Source organism: Poecilia mexicana, unplaced genomic scaffold, assembly GCF_051168715.1.
Source record: "Poecilia mexicana isolate PSO_F unplaced genomic scaffold, ASM5116871v1 scaffold_8, whole genome shotgun sequence".
Lineage (NCBI taxonomy): Eukaryota > Metazoa > Chordata > Actinopteri > Cyprinodontiformes > Poeciliidae > Poecilia > Poecilia mexicana.
In genome coordinates, this window is record NW_028263377.1 from 26,764,408 (window position 1) to 26,780,923 (window position 16,516).

General features: G+C 42.0%; 1 protein-coding gene across 1 annotated transcript; it reads left to right on the forward strand.

The window, feature by feature from the left end:
* Positions 1–493: 493 nt before the first annotated feature.
* LOC106915130 (polycomb protein suz12-B-like) lies at positions 494–16,464 on the forward strand. The gene is made up of 16 exons (XM_014982567.2): positions 494–1,247; positions 3,699–3,745; positions 3,841–3,905; positions 6,163–6,231; positions 7,018–7,067; positions 7,168–7,253; positions 8,200–8,446; positions 9,098–9,200; positions 9,299–9,404; positions 10,618–10,789; positions 10,871–10,959; positions 11,193–11,336; positions 11,428–11,585; positions 11,662–11,863; positions 13,405–13,484; positions 14,974–16,464. Exons 1-16 carry the CDS (start codon positions 1,082–1,084, stop codon positions 15,317–15,319), a joined length of 2,130 nt encoding a protein of 709 aa, XP_014838053.2. The 5' UTR covers positions 494–1,081; the 3' UTR covers positions 15,320–16,464.
* The last annotated feature ends 52 nt before the right edge of the window (positions 16,465–16,516 follow it).

Sequence of the window (16,516 nt, forward strand, 5' to 3'; positions counted from 1 at the left end):
CAGTGATTTTAAAACGCTTTTTAGCCCCTGAGAACACAGGAGGCGGCAAACGTGCCTCAACTCTGCGCCGCCTGCTTCTAATATCTGCAGCAACCAATGAGAGCTCAGCATGTCAGCAGCAAACGCGGTGATTGGGTAAAGAAATTAGAAGGCGGGATCTCTAAACACGAGTCATCCTTCTGCTGCAGCGTAACTCTTTCAAGTCACTTCAAGTTAGAGGAAAGAGGGAGAAATGGGACGATTTAACCCTTCAAAATAAAGCAGATCGTCCATAGCTGTTGATATAGTAATTTTATGTAAATGTAAAATAAGCCCTGGTTCAGTATGTGGACGTACAATAGGATGGTATTTGTGGTATTATTATCCTTTTTTTAAAACTCGGTTTCTATTGTTTGTGCACCTATTTTACCACACTTTTTCTGGTGAAATAAAGGTTAGAACAAATAATAAGATGAACTTGTCTTGTTTAAAATCAATCGTCGTAAGGTGAATTTAATTTTAACCATGCTTTTATTATGAAAATACTGGCCGGATATGATTGGGGATACATCGGTTAGCTTCCTTATACTTTAAATCCAACTTGCTAACAGACACTGGGTGACAACAGTGTTCATTTGCAGTTAATCATTTTCCTTAAATGGAATATGGCACTACCGTTTTAACGGTTTCCCCGTTTCTTCGTGTCGCCGCGGGGTTATTTTACCGACATTCTCCGTGGAAACTCGGCGTTAGGGCGATGCTAACCGGTTAGCCCAAGGTTTCCGCCTCAGCTCGCCGGAGGCTGTTCTGTTGTTCCGCGCATTCTTCGACCACCTAACCGCTAAAACAGGTTTAATAACAGTTAAACGGAACTCGATCGCTCCATCAGTCTCAAATTTAACATTCTAGAAATTTAGCAACATGTCTTTAAAATGAGGACTTGTCGTTAGCAGTTGTTTTTTAACCACCATCGCTGCCTCTTTTGTTTTGACAAAGGAAGGAAGAGCAGCTGAATTTCTTCTTTTTTTATTTATTTCTTTAACACTCCACCCCACTTCAGGTGGGGGAGCCAGCTCCATTTCTCCCCCAGCCTCTGACCTCCATGGCTCCGCACAAGCAGAGCTCCTCAGGTGGAGGCCACCACCATGTGGGTTTCGGTTCTGGAGGAAAAACCAACGGGTTGTACCAGCCGCCCTCCGCCGCAGCCAAGAAGCCCAACATGCAACTGATTCAGGCCGACCACGAGTTGTTCCTGCAGGCCTTCGAGAGTGAGTCCCAACTGTCACCGAGCTGCATGTGTAAAAATGCACATCTGAGGGCCTATTTTAGCAATACAGGAAGTTACACTCTGGCCATGCAGTTGTAAAGATGAGGGGAGCAGCGAATGTCAATCCTCTACCACTAAATCTTTAATATTAATCGGTAATAAATGGCTTAAATAAGCATCTGTTCCAAATCAAAGGGTAGTTCACAGTTTAGTTCATTAAAACACAGGTGTCATAATTGAGAAGATATTTTTGGGGTGCGTTTCAGGCTAAATCAGATCCCCTAGACTGGTCAAAAATAAACAGGATTATTTTTAAGAATATTTTAAAATCATAAAAAATTTTTGGTTTGTGAAAAGTTTTTTATTTGCATAAAAACTGAGAGATAAACAGTGTTTTTTCTGTTTAGGCAACTCGATGGAATCCAAATTTGGAACTGGATAACCGTTTAATCAAGATCTGTGAAAATGTCGTTATATTTGTAAAATCACATTTGGTATTTGAATGAGTTTTTGGGTAACTATGCCAATCTGGATAGGATCCAAACTGAAAACCAGTCACACCCAGACTGGTCAAACCTGAATGAAATTACTGTTTTAGGCTGTTTTCGATCTGTGAAACTTAACTTTATGTATAAAAACACAAAAAAATGGGATTTGAACAAGATCAGACTATTTTTAAGTCTTACACCCAGATCATTATACTTTATACTGTTTGTGAAAATCTTAAAAAGCTCACTTTTACTGTCTTATTTTACACTTGAAACACCTAAGATTTGGAATATGTTGCATAAAATAAAATTCTAGATAATTATGTGGGTTTCAGACGCCAAAACAAAATTTTTAGTTGAAAACTACTTTATTTTTATGTCTGATCTTAAATAAATCTGTGATCTAAAGGTACTGTAATGATCCTAATATGTAATTGTTTTCTGAATGTTATATAATTTGATGCAGCATCACAAGAACTAACTTGCAGAGTAAAACTGCTTGAATGTCTCATTTAACTTTATTGCAGATGCCTTTGTTGCTTTTTTATTACATTGAACTTGTTCCACATTACAGTCTTTGATTTAATAGCTTTTACATCTCTTATTTTCCTTTCCAAGGTGGATTAGATAAATCAGCTTCACTTCCCCCTGAGAGAAATCATAGATGATTTTAAAAGATCGCTTATCAAAGTTTTCACTTTTTAAAACGATGGATTTCAGTCTAAATTCAGTGGTGTTCAAATCTGCACAACATTCAAAACTTTTTTGCAACATAGAATAATCCAGTTTGCCCACTTTCTGTAGTCAAGTTTTACTCGATCTAAAGTGATTTAAAATGCTGGGAAACTGGAGTTTTAATGATATTTTTAAAAGCAGAATAATCCGTTTTTGGTAGTAACAGTTTGAGGGCTTCAGATTTGGAGCTTGAGCTCATCCAGTGTAATCCAGATTCCTAGAAAGCGTTGATCTGCTGAGTTCCAGCTCAACGAGTTGTTTGGTTTCTGCTTAAATGTGTCTGAATGCTTTGTAAACGGCGCAGCTTCCAGTTCATTTGCGTCATCCATTCGACAATACTGATCTGCTTTATTTGTCTCTCTCATCATCCTTTATTCTAATCTCTGTTTGGACGGCCGTCTTCATCTACAGGGCAGTTCCTGATCTGGTTCTTTTATGTCTAGATTACCCAGAAGCACCCGGGAAGCTCTCATCTTTGTTTTTGAGATGCATTCCTCAGGTCTGCTTGTAATGAACCTTAGACATGTTTACTGTTTAATAATTCAGGAGCATTTTTATTGGATTGATTTGAATCGATTCATCATCTTTCAGGTTTTATGTCTTCATTGCTTCTGCTTGTGACGGACATGACGTTCATGTAGAAGAGATGTTTGATCTCAGTGAATCTTTTTCTGGTTAAATAAAGTTTGATAAATAAAATGGTGTTCAAAATGTGGATCAAACTTTGTCTTCTTCTTAGCGGAGCTGATCCAGAGTGTCGACGCATCCTTAAAATGTCTCCTAAATTCATGCATCCAAAATTAAGGCATTAAAATGTCTTAAATTTATTAAAACATGTAAGTTGGCCTTAAATATTAACACAGGTCTTAAATTTTGTCTATTCAAGCTTGCATATTTTATATAGTTTAATATTCTCGTGAGACTTGCTGTCAGGCTAAAGTTTGAGTCGCCAGTTGGTTGGTTGAAGTTCATCTTCGCTCTGTGCATTATGGGTAAAAAAGGTTCGTCTCTACTATATAAAATATACGATTTGATTTTGTGCTTTTCTGTCGTGATACAGGTCTTGAATTTCATTCATAAATGTCTTAGAAAGTCTTAAGTTGGTGAAAGCTGCATAAAGTCTGTGATCATTAAAAGTTGTTTTAATAAACTTTTAATGTTTATTTCTGATGTTTCCTGCAGACTTTTTCAACCTAAATGACTTGTAATGCTAACATGTTTGTTTGCAGAGCCGACACAAATCTACAGATTCCTCCGCACAAGAAACTTGATAGCTGTGAGTTCTGCCTTTCCTTCCAAGCTTCATTACCTGGAGAGCTGGAGAAGACAATTATTAACAACACATGTTTTTCTCTGCTTGTTGCCTTCCAGCCTATATTCCTGCACAGGACGCTCACTTACATGTCCCACAGAAACTCCAGGAGTAACACCAGAAGGTAAGATGTTTGCAGATGGTTTTTTAAAGCAGGTCAACTGTTATCTCGGGTGAAAGTAGACCGACATGGCGGCAGCTGGAGGTGGATGGGAACCAGTAAGATCAGTTAGGAGAAGGAGCGTTTTTCAGTTGGGGCTGTTTTGCATGAAGATCGAGCTGATACATGTGTAGTTTGTAGTTTGTGGTTTGCTGCAGTGAAAGGCTGTGAGGTTACAGATGGTGCGGCGCTGGGATGTCAGGGTGCAGAGCTTCTGGGTGAAAAGTGAGCTCAGTGGTGTAAAACATGTGGCTTAGTGAAGTTTTTTTTTCTTTTGGTGACGTTAGAGGGTGAAGTGTTAGTGATCTGAAACTCCTCGGTTTCCTGAGGTGAGCAGAAGCTGTTAAAATATTCAGCTAGATATCGCTTCACAGCACAAATCTTTTACTCACTGAAAACTTCTGGAGTTCATTTATTTAAAAAAAAGTAAAAACTTTGCCTAAAATGTATTTCCTGAGGCAGCACTGAGACAGATTACACAGCTTACCTTCAGGCTCCTAATTATGGGATTCAGGTGTTTGGATGCAGGATAGTGCCTTGTGCAAAATGTTGTTTTTATTCTTATCATACTTTGTAATTGTTCTGGTCTCTCACATAACGGTGCTTTTAATCCTCAATGACAGTCAGACAAATCTTTATCGTCTTGTTTTAAATGCATATACATTGAAGGTTATTTTGTTTTCCAATGGGAGATTTGAAAGTCAGGATCTTCCTGTCATTACTGCAGCTGAAGATCTGAAAAGTGTTTAAATAGTTTCAATATTTAGGATTTTTAATTGATTCTTTGTCTTTTACTTCCTGTTTTGATGTCTGTAGTCTGTATGGTGGCATTTTATTCATGCATGTTTCTCTTAAATGTTTGTTTGAAACTGTTCATCAGTGAGATTTATGACAGGTTTTCATTTGCTGTGAATGTTCTGTAATCTCTGAGTGCTGCTGCCAGGATTCGCTTGTTGGAGGTTTTTAATCTCAATGGGATTTTCTTTGGTAAAATAAAATGCAACGTAAAGTTCATAAAAGTCAGTATTACCCGATACCTCCCCTTTTAAAACATTACTTAGTTCGGCTGATGCTGATATATTGTGCACCTCTAATTGAAAACATTTGTTATGTGGGGTAATATACCGGCATCGACTGATATTAGTAATTTTGTAACATATTTTCGTTCTGTTGAGTAAAAGTTACCATAATGGAGGATAAGTTTGACGGACCAGTGTTTGGGTTGGTGTCCAGTTTTCATCCTGGAGCCGTTTCTGTTGCCCAGCGCTGTGCTGAGTCTCTGCAGCTGTTTCCAGTTACTCTGCTTCTTACTGGAGTTTCTGCTCAGGTTAAAGTTTTATGTGAGACCACTGGAATCTTTACCAACGGCTGCAAACCGATAATAAATCAGACATGGAGATTATTTGAGCCAGACGCTCCACTGACTTTAAAGCAGCAGATTGAAACCGAGAAAATGAAGGAAACATTTTGGGATCAGAACTAAAAAACGAGTCATAACTTTACATGATTTTAACACGTTATTGTTCAGCACCATAACATCAGTATTTACACAGAAAAGGCTGTGGAAAAGTTGAGTCAGTATTGAATGAACTAAATAAACAGGAAGTGCAGCTCAACGTTTTATTGTCCTCGACTTTTTTTAAAATGTTAAGTCAGACATTTTTAAGTTTTAAAGGTGAAAATCTTTAAAAACGGGAAGCTGGTTTTATTTTATTAAAAATACAGAAACGTAACATATTGATACGTATATATTGAATAAATCAAATATATTTATTAACAGAGGCGTCGTTTCTCAATAATCTTCACCAGGTTATTATAATAAATTATTAAAAATATAATAAACATGCTTCCTCCTCTTTTATTAAGCTCCGGCTTTGAACCCAGAACTGAGACAAAATGGTTTGCAGAAAATGTGTAAAAAACTGTAAATGCATCATAATGGGAACCAGCTGCACCAGTTAATTAGTAAACATCTGAAAAAAACCAATGGAAAAAGAGTTAAATTGTTAATATAACAATCATTTGCCAAATTGCTCAACTTTGTATATTTTTAATGTTTTATGTTGTTTACCCGTCTTCCCCATTATGACGTGTGAAAAAGGTCTTGATCCCAGCGGATTAAGTAAATGTTTATGTTACGTGTTGCTCTTTCAGAAAAGAAAAGCTTCGTTCAGGGTGTTTGTTGGTGAACTAAATTTAAATAATAATTCTGTTTTTACAGGAAAACCTCCAGGGTAGACAATCTGTTGTTCAAAGTGGAAAAGATGAGAGGAGAGCAGGAGACCCTCAGGTAAATGCTGCTAATTTCACAGAAACCTCCAGATAACAGAGAATCTACGGAGCTAAATTGGTCTCAAAAAGATTCACAAAGCGAACAACAAGATTTATAAGTCTGCAACATAATTTAGAAATGTGTAAAACGGGATGAATAAAAACGTACATCAACGTGTGTGTAAACAGTTTCTCAAATTTGCACAAATCAGCTTGAATGTTCTTCTGACTTTTAAGACTTTGTTACAGCAAGGGATTCACAAACAAGATGGTGCGTCCAAGGCAGAAGAAAAGCTCTGATATCTGAGCATTAACCAGATTTATTGGAAATGCAGCCCAAAACCTTTGTTCTAAAGACATGCACTTACATTAAGTTATTAGATTCTAAGCTGCACTGCTGAAATATACGGAGTTAAATGGGAAAGTTCTTCTTTTTCTGGAAAAAAAAAAATCCTATAACCTAACGAGAGCAGCAGCGTCACCTTGTGGCAGCAGTTTAGCCTCCATCGGGGGACGTCGTACGCACACAGCAAGTTAATGTGCACTTAGAAAAGAAAAACGTTGACAGCATTCACCAAAGGGAAAAACGAAAAATCTTGTAAAATGCCAGCTGTAATTCCACAGCTGGCATTTTTAATGCGTGATTTATTTATACTTGTGCAGTTGGAAACTGTAAATTTATGCTGCATTGTGTAACATAGTTGTGAATTATGTTCCCTTACAAATCTTGTATGCTTTGTGAATCTTTTTGAGACTAATTTAGCTCCATAAGAACTCGTCTTATTGCACTTTTCTCTTCCTGCAGTTTGGCCTCCAATCTGCAGCTCACCTTCACTGGTTTCTTCCATGCAGCTGGTGAGTTTTTGTCGCTCTCTGGTGCGTTTCATTGGCTGATTTCCTGCACTGCCTTCCTGTTTAATTCAGTGTTTTCTTTGCTTGTCTTGTTTTTGTTCAGGTAAATCATCTCAGGACAGTGAGAATGAACAGAGCTCGGTTTCTCTGGAGGTCCTGCTGGTCAAAGTCTGCCACAAGAAGAGGAAGGTGTGTGTTGAGGAGCAGGATGATCATTGATTATATATTACTGGATTAGACAGCTACTATTAGCCAGTATAGTTAGCGACGTTCTCCTCCATTTCTATACATTGAGTCATTTTGACAAAACCAGACTGTTCCAGCAGGAATCTCACAGAAAACGGCCGCATCGCCTTCATTTCTTATCCGATTTCTGTAAAACATGGCTTAAGTTAAGGGTGAGAAAAGCATAAAATGTGTGTGGAAATTAATCTATAAACTGTTTTTGGTTTCTGTCAAAGTGCAAGAAAGGACTAAGCAAATTTATTTTATATTGGTAATTAAAAAAAAAAAACACAGGCGAACAACTTTTAACCAGTCGCATCCTGATTTCTTGTCGCTTTCTGTGTCGGCGTTATTCTACCTGAAGACCCGTTGCCGTGGCAACCGGCTGACAACAGCTCCGCTAGCCGACAGAGCAGAGATTACGTCCAAGTGCATCAGGAACATCAACACCAATAAAAACATGCAAACGTTTTCCACACCAAATCACACAACATTCATTACAGTTTAAAGTTTTCAGGCTTGACGTTTATTTTGTGATTATTAAAAAATCGCGTGAATATTAGCAGTTTTTGATTCGCTAATTTTAACACCTCGTCTACTGATGATCTGTTGGTTATATTTTAATGTTAACTGAACTGAGAAACACCAAATCCTGCAGCACGTCTACATGTTAAGCTTATCAAAGTCAAGCTAGCGTAGCTCGCCTACTTCCAACTTTCTCAGTATTTAAATTTGATGCCTTTGGATGTTATCCAGCTGTAGTAGTGTTGGCAATAGTAAAACATTGCGTCTCTTTTTCAGGTTCTTTGTGTGGTTTTGTAGTTTTCTCTGTGCGTAGCGAAGTCACATGACGTGACATGATGGGGTCGATGCTTCCAGGTGTAGCTGAGGTTTCCTCTCTGCTTTCCAGGATGTCAGCTGTCCGGTGAAGCAGGTCCTGGCAGGGAAGAAGCAGGTCCCTCTGAACCCAGACACCGGTGCTGGAGTCCAGGTCAAACTGGGCTCCTTCCCCACCTTACTGGTTCCCAGCAGCGACTTTGAACCCAGTAACTCGCACATGGTCAAGTCCTACTCTCTGCTCTTCAGAGTGTCGCGGCCCAGCTGCTCCAGAGGCCAGATCCACGGGCTGAGCAACGGAGAGAACCACCACAGAGGAGGTAGGCAGAGGGAAAATGAGACACATCTTCACAGATTTGGGTGTTTTTATTCAGTACTGTTGTTTTTTAAGAATCCAGTTTATTGTGTGTTTTCGGCAGTTACAGTGAAATCCTTCTAGATGATTGATCTGCAACAAGTGACTCTTAGTAACTTTGGCTAAAAATGAAAAAAGACGTTACTAGTTTGTGTGTGTGTTATTTGCACAATTGTTTCAAAGTCCTGCTACTGATAATAATTTGATTTTGCCGTGTTAAAAGATGAAATATTTCTATTAACTATTATCTCTAAAACTTATACCAATTCCATCCCACAGAAAAACAGAGCCATCCTCTTCCTGCTAAATATTATCTTTATTTGAAATCCTAAAAATAGAAATAAAGTGGTGGATCTTTAAAAATGACAAATGTCCTGTAATAGGTATTTATTGAAAATTATAAGTGGGATATTTAAACGAGTTTTATTTGGCTGACCTGAGAATAAAAATGTCTCGAAGCTGTAAAAGTTGCAGACCTCTGTTCTAGATTGATTTGGCTTTTTATTTTGAACTCAGAAATGATTGAGAGAGCGTGTAAAACCTCTGAGATATTTTAACACTTTTTATCTCACCACCTTTTGAAGTGATGAAGACGTTCGCCTTGTTTCTGGTTGAGATTTTTCAGACGAATCCGTCAACAGGAAGAGGAGGAGCTCGTCTCTCAGAGAGGAGGGAGAAACCACGTTTGTGGCTCAGATGACGGTCTTTGATAAAAACAGGTGAAAACTCGCACAAAGCATCACCTTCTGAAGCAGAAAAGGCTGCATGGCGGTTTGGTGACGCAGGAACCAGAGGTGAGAGCTGATGCTTGTTGCAGGCGTCTGCAGCTGCTGGACGGGGAGTACGAGGTGTCCATGCAGGAGATGGAGGAGTGTCCCGTCGGGAAGAAGAGAGCGACCTGGGAGACCATCTTGGATGGGAAGGTAGGACATGTGCACAAGTCCCAGAGATTAGCTCCAACACGATGCAATCTAATGTTAAAACTATATTTTTAATAGTAACATTTAAAAGAGACCCAGTTGTGGCATGGAGACTTAGAAAACCGGCACTCTACAGAGGGATCAGAAGCTGTTTTGATTAAGTCCTCTGTGTCAATTTATTGAACCTGGAAACCAAGACAATCACATTTCTGGCAGCAGTCAGATGATGTTTATTCCTCCTGCCCAAAGACTGCAAGTCTCCCTTTTTTACACATAATCAGTGCAGATTTTTACTCGTAAGGTTTTCTCTGCATTAATGTCAAAACTTTTATTAGGACACCATTGAGTTAGTTTTCTCACAACATGCCGTCTGGCCCTGAAGTCTGCTAATGCTAATGCTACATGTGCTGCATGGAAGGGAAGGTATAACACTGACTTGGAACCAGACAGCAACTTTATGCTCACAAACGACATCCAGCTCAGCGGTCTGGCTGTTGACTCCCTGCTTGAGCTGCACCTCTTCTCTGAGCTTTGGGTTTTTGTTAACTGAAATAAATGAAAATGGTAATTGATGGTATAAAAACTATAATTAGAATTATATTGTCTGTCTATAAAACTAAAACATGCTAAAATTATATATATAGTGTCATTCAATTTTATGTTTATGAATGTATTTATTAGCCTTTTGAACTGATGTGAAAATAGATTTTTTTTCTTTTCATTACACAAGTAGTTTGTTGTTTATTGGCAAATTACGGCACTAAACTAACAGCAGTCTGCAAAAATAGGGATAATTAAATCCAATTTTTGAAAATAGTATGTTCTGTTGAGTAATAATTACCCAGCCGATGTAAACGTAATCACAATGTGTTAACCTTTTTGAATTAACCAAAGTTAAAATTAAAACTACTACTATAAGTAATAAAAACCAAAACTAAACAATATTTAACTAATAAAAACGAGCAAATACTCTCTAAAAATGAGCTAAAACTAACTGAATTAGACAAACACTAAGCTGTGGTGAAAATCCTAAATCCTGACTCAAACACGTCCGTTCTCAGATAAACTTTCTCAACTGATGGTTTTATTTCCACCAGAAAAATAAATTATTTATGTTTCATAGTTTTCTGGTTTCTGGCTCTAAAATGTGATTTTTGGCCTTTTTAATTGCACAGAAACGGCAAGTAGTGTCAACACTCTCTCTCTCTCTGTCCAGCGTTTGCCTCCGTTTGAGAGTTTCTCTCAGGGTCCGACTCTGCAGTTCACCCTGCGCTGGACCACCGACCCGTCTGATTGCTCCACGGCGCCCGTTGCCAAACCTCTGGCCACCCGCAACTCTGACACCAACCAGGACAGCCGGCCGAGCCAGAGGGCCACGCAGGCCCAGGGTGAGGAAACCCGGCACCGAGTTTCAGCTCTGATCCGGTGACCCGGCTGCAGCGTGACGCTGTCTGTCCTCTGACCTCCAGCTGTTAAAGAGTCCACGCATGCAGACATGCAGACCAGGAGGGAGCAGATCTCAGCGGAGCCTCGACAGAAGCTACGCATCTTGTATCAGGTGAGAGCGGTTTCCCAACGTTTTTCAGCACAACTTAACGTTTAACAGCAAACACTCACGGATTGCGATATATCATTATAATGTTCCAAAAACAATACAAGTTCAGCAGCTCACACAAACTGAAAAATATCCCCAACCTCAAGTTGATGAGGACGGTTAGAGGCTCAGCTGGAGCTGCCCCTGGTGGCGTCTCTTGAACCTGGCTCAAACCCGATGTTGTTCTTCTTCTGTAGTTCCAGTACAACAACAACACGCGGCAGCAGACGGAGGCCAGAGACGACCTGCACTGCCCCTGGTGCACGCTGAACTGCAGGAAGCTGTACAGTCTGCTGAAGCACCTCAAGCTGTCGCACTCACGCTTCATCTTCAACTACGTGGTGAGACCGAATGTCCCAGAGCTAAAAACCTGATCTGGGTCGTACTGAACCGCCTCGGCCGGTGGTTTTCTGAACCCTGCGCTTCTTCCAGCCTCATCCCAAAGGAGCGAAGATCGAGGTTTCCATCAACAACTGCTACGACGGCTCGTACGCAGGAAACCCTCAGGACGTCCACCACCAGCCCGGCTTCGCCTTCAGCCGGAACGGCCCCGTCAAGAGGACCGTGGTCACACACGTCCTGGTCTGCAGGTAAGCCCCGCCCCCCACTTCCTGTTCACCCACTTCCTGCCGGGTTCAGCGTTCACCCGCCGTCTCCGTCCCACAGACCCAAACGGACGAAGCCGAGTCTGTCCGAGTTCCTGGAGCCGGAGGACGGCGACCGGGAGCAGCACCAACGGACGTACATCAGCGGACACAACCGGCTGTACTTCCACAGCGACAGCTGCCTGCCGATGAGGGTGCAGGAGATGGAGGTGGACAGCGAGGACGAGCGCGACCCCGACTGGCTGCGGGAGAAAACCGCCAAGGTGGGTCACGCCCTGCAGCCGGCACCGCTCTGCGACTGCTGACCGGTGAACCCAGCGGAGGCCACAGCAACGGCTGTTCAAGAATGACGCAAAGGCGGCCGTTCAGCAGACGCAGAGGGAGACTTTAAAAAAATAAAATAATCAGGGGAAAATTACTACAGAAATAATCTTCTCAAAAGTTAAACACAACACAAAACATTTGCTGTTTTATAACCAAGCTTTTATAACGGGTAGATAAAAGTTCATCTGGAGACTTTTACTGAAAAGCCAACTTTGCTTCACCCAAATCAACTTTTATTTAACTCAATAAATAAAAGCTGATTTCATACCAAAGTTTCTTCCGGTCACTGTGACGGATTTTGCTGTCCAAGAAGTTACTGCAATAATAATAATAATGTAGTTTTGAGTTACGATGGCAAAGCCTTTCACAGATCACTTTGATTTCTAATGAACATTTAACACTGGAACCGGAAAACGTTTTAAATATCCAAAATAATAAACAAACAAAATGAATTATGAATTCTCTAAAAAAAAAAGGCTAAATGATGTCAAAGCACCAGACTGAAGACTTCTGTCGTTTGGTTTTTAGTAGAAAAAACAATCATGAAATTATGACCTTGTTTCAAGTTATCAATCAATAAAGTTTATTTGTGTTTCACGTTTCTACAACCAGGCAGTTCAAAGTGCTTTACATCATAAAAACACAAATATAAACGCCATAAAGCCAAAACTGAGAAAACTAAAAACAGACATTACATTTTGAGGGACATCAGTTGAATCATCGATGCAGATCAAATAAGTTGATCAACGTTTCATGTGTTATGTTCAAAATAAACTCTAACCAGGTGCGTTTTAGTTTGGATTTTAAGGAACTCTTTGTTGTCTAGAAGTTTGTTTCCGTTTCACCAGATTCATTTAAACATTTCCAATCCTTCTGCCAAGAAAGCCAGGAAACAAACCTGTACGTGACTTTCTGCTGTGAACAGTTTGGTTTCTGTTGACTGTGTTCTAACGTTTCCAGATTGGCGTGACAAGAATCACGCCAGAGCGAGTGAAGAAAGCGTGGACGTTTCTGCTGCTGGTCTGTTAACGTCTGATTAAACCCCCGGATTCCACCGGTTACTCCTGCGATGTGCCGGAAAACTCAGGGAGACTGCAGACAGACTGCTTCTCTCTTTAAGCAAAGCTATGAGGAGTCAGAGGGGAAGTGGTTGAACGAATTTAGAAATGTGAAATCAGGGTGTTCGTTTTAAGGTCCTGCTTCCGGTGGAGTCCCGGGGTTACAGCCGGTTCATATGTGACCCAAAGTGGGTGGTTTATGTACTTTAACCCCAGAAACTGGAGGTAAACGTTTACTTTCTTGATTTGGTTCGTCCCAGAGACGTGTCTGACCAATCCGACGATGATCTTTTCATTTCAACTCTGACCAAATTTAATCTGTCAGATAAAATTTCGACCTTTTTTATAGGAATTAAAAGAAAAAGTTCTCCGTATCCAACATGAACCCACAGGTCGTCTGACTGGTTTGCTCTTCCCTGCAGCAAATCGAGGAGTTCACCGACGTCAACGAGGGCGAGAAGGAGATCATGAAGCTGTGGAACCTCCACGTCATGAAGCACGGGTGTGTAGCGGTTCTGTTCGGCAGCAGGCCCAGTTCTGTTCGGCAGCAGGCCCAGTTCTGTTCGGCAGCAGGCCCGGTTCTGTTCGGCAGCAGGCCCAGTTCTGCAGCAGGCCCGGTTCTGCTCGGCAGCAGGCCCGGTTCTGTTCTGCAGCAGGCCCGGTTCTGTTCTGCAGCAGGCCCGGTTCTGTTTTGCAGGAGGCCCGGTTCTGTTTTGCAGGAGGCCCGGTTCTGTTTTGCAGCAGGCCCGGTTCTGTTTTGCAGGAGGCCCGGTTCTGTTTTGCAGCAGGCCCGGTTCTGTTTTGCAGCAGGCCCGGTTCTGTTCTGCAGCAGGCCCGGTTCTGTTCTGCAGCAGGCCCGGTTCTGTTTTGCAGGAGGCCCGGTTCTGTTCTGCAGCAGGCCCAGTTCTGTTCTGCAGCAGGCCCGGTTCTGTTCTGCAGCAGGCCCAGTTCTGTTTTGCAGCAGGCCCGGTTCTGTTTTGCAGCAGGCCCGGTTCTGTTTTGCAGCAGGCCCGGTTCTGTTTTGCAGCAGGCCCGGTTCTGTTCGGCAGCAGGCCCGGTTCTGTTCTGCAGCAGGCCCGGTTCTGTTCGGCAGCAGGCCCGGTTCTGTTTTGCAGCAGGCCCGGTTCTGTTCTGCAGCAGGCCCGGTTCTGTTTTGCAGGAGGCCCGGTTCTGTTCTGCAGCAGGCCCGGTTCTGTTCTGCAGCAGGCCCGGTTCTGTTCTGCAGCAGGCCCGGTTCTGTTTTGCAGGAGGCCCGGTTCTGTTCTGCAGCAGGCCCGGTTCTGTTCTGCAGCAGGCCCGGTTCTGTTCTGCAGCAGGCCCGGTTCTGTTTTGCAGGAGGCCCGGTTCTGTTTTGCAGCAGGCCCGGTTCTGTTCTGCAGCAGGCCCGGTTCTGTTCGGCAGCAGGCCCGGTTCGTCGGCGCCAGCCGTTTAAACCCAGACCCTCTCGGTTATAAGGTGACAGTCTCCTCCTGGTGTAGCTCAGAGGTACAAACAGACTAAACCTGAACAAACGATCCTCGATGTAAATTAGAGGTGGGCATTTATCATAAAACATTTATGGTAAGAATTTGATTTGTTTGTTCAGAAATTCAGGTTAGTGATGTTTAATAAGATAATACCGAGTGTTATCTGAAAACTCATTTTTTTACTGTTTTCTGTTAATTCCAGTAGAACATGACTGTTAGATTAATTGGTCTGTCTGAATTGCCCATCTAGTTTGACTGCTCTACGATTAATAACTGGACTTGTATCCATCCCTACATCCGGAACAATCCTTCCGACGTAAACGAATGTTTTCCGTTTGTTTTCTTCCAGTTTTATTTCCAACAACCAAATGAACGAGGCCTGGCTGCTGCTCACGACTGTTAGATTAATTCTTCTGAGTTTTTCGTCTAGTTTGTATCTGTTGGGTCATGAACTGGACTTATATTGACCCCTACGTTCTGGCGCATCCTCCCAATGTTAACGAATGTTTTCTGTTTTCCTTCCAGTTTTATCGCCGACAACCAGATGAACGAGGCCTGCCTGGTGTTCGCCGAGCAAAACGCCGCCGCCATCGTGGAGCACAGCCTGTGCCGCAACTTCCTGCTGCACCTGATCAGCATGCACGACTTCAACCTGATCAGCACGCTGACCATCGACCGCGCCATGGCCAGGCTCCGCCTCCTGCAGAGCCAGAAGACGAGGAGGGACAAAGGCCAGGAGGAGGAAGACGAAGAGGAGGAGGAGGACTGGGAGACGGCCATGGAGTCCCAGCCGGAGCCGGATCCTGATCCCGATCCAGACACGGCCGAGTTTAAGCCCTGCAGCGAGGAGAGCCGAAACGGGCAGCAGTAAGAGGACGAGGAGGAAACCAAATGTTGAGCAGCAGAACCCTGAAATGGACAATCAAAGGCCCGAATCCGTGAAAACAGGAAGGAAGACCCAAAGCGTCAATGAGACCAGAACCTCCAGATCGTCAGGATTTTGGTTTGGATGTTTTTGGGGGTTTTTACCTCTGAGATTCAAAGGTGCTACAACTTTCCACGGAGGAAAATGCAACAACTTCAGCCTGAATCTGTGCTTCTTCAACCAAACTTTAATCTTCCAGCAGCTTATTTACAGACTTCACATGCTTTGATATTTTTGTTTTCAGTCAGCAGTTAAGGGATCAATCAATCATTTCTTAATCTTTTTTTTCCAGACGCGTTTTAAACTCGTCATGTTTTCTCTGGGTCTCGGTTTTTATCCAGTTTAAAAATCCTGCCAGAGCTTCTGACTCTGCAGATAAAGAAACTGATCCTGGATATGCTGAAACAGCAGATTCCTGGTTTCATCACTGGTGCTAAACGTATTTTATTCCTCAGAAACGACCTGCCGACTGTCTCACAGCGCCACCTACTGCCAGCACTCAGATTTTCAGTTTCCTTAGGACCATTTTAGCGACTGAAGCAGCCTCTGGTTTGTAGTTTGAAGCCGTTAACCTGCAGTTTCCTGTGGCTAAAACATGGTGCTCTTTCTTCCTCTGGATGCTGCAGGTCAAACCGATTAGCTTTTGCTTTTTCTCTGAATTAGTTTGGGAACCTGGAGCAGAATTTAGTTTCCGGACCAAAGGAGATTCAGTCACTTCTCATTTCCCGTTTTGCTACTTCTTTTTTTGTTGTGTTTTCTTTTCTTTCGTTGCATCCAGAGCCTCCTTGATGAGCGCAGGCCAGACTTTGACGCTGCCTCACTTTACCTTCTCCTTCCGAACAGAACCGGCTCCCCGGTGCAGACGACCCAGAGCTGATGAGTCCGTTTGGTTTTTGACTGGATCTTTTTATTTCTTCACAACACCAGCAGCATTTTGCACAAGATGGGAGGAGCCATGTCTAATAATAATAATATTAATATTAATTAAAAAAGAAAGATAAGACTGGTCTTAAATAATGCTGTAAAGAACCAGCTTGACGATATAAATTGAGTCAAAATGGTTTTCTAATAAAGTAATAATGTGAAGAAAATCGTCTGTTTGGATTTTAATTATTTTCAGGTTAAATGCCTGCTTTCCTCTTT

What these genes read in the sequence shown, in the direction of transcription:
- LOC106915130 (XM_014982567.2), top strand. Translation starts at nt 1,082, where the DNA reads ATGGCTCCGCACAAGCAGAGCTCCTCAGGTGGAGGCCACCACCATGTG. An exon ending in TCCAGGAGTAACACCAGAAG is followed by an intron (nt 3,906 to 6,162) that starts GTAAGATGTTTG and finishes CTGTTTTTACAG; the next exon opens with GAAAACCTCCAGGGTAGACA. An exon ending in GCTTCATCTTCAACTACGTG is followed by an intron (nt 11,337 to 11,427) that starts GTGAGACCGAAT and finishes CGCTTCTTCCAG; the next exon opens with CCTCATCCCAAAGGAGCGAA.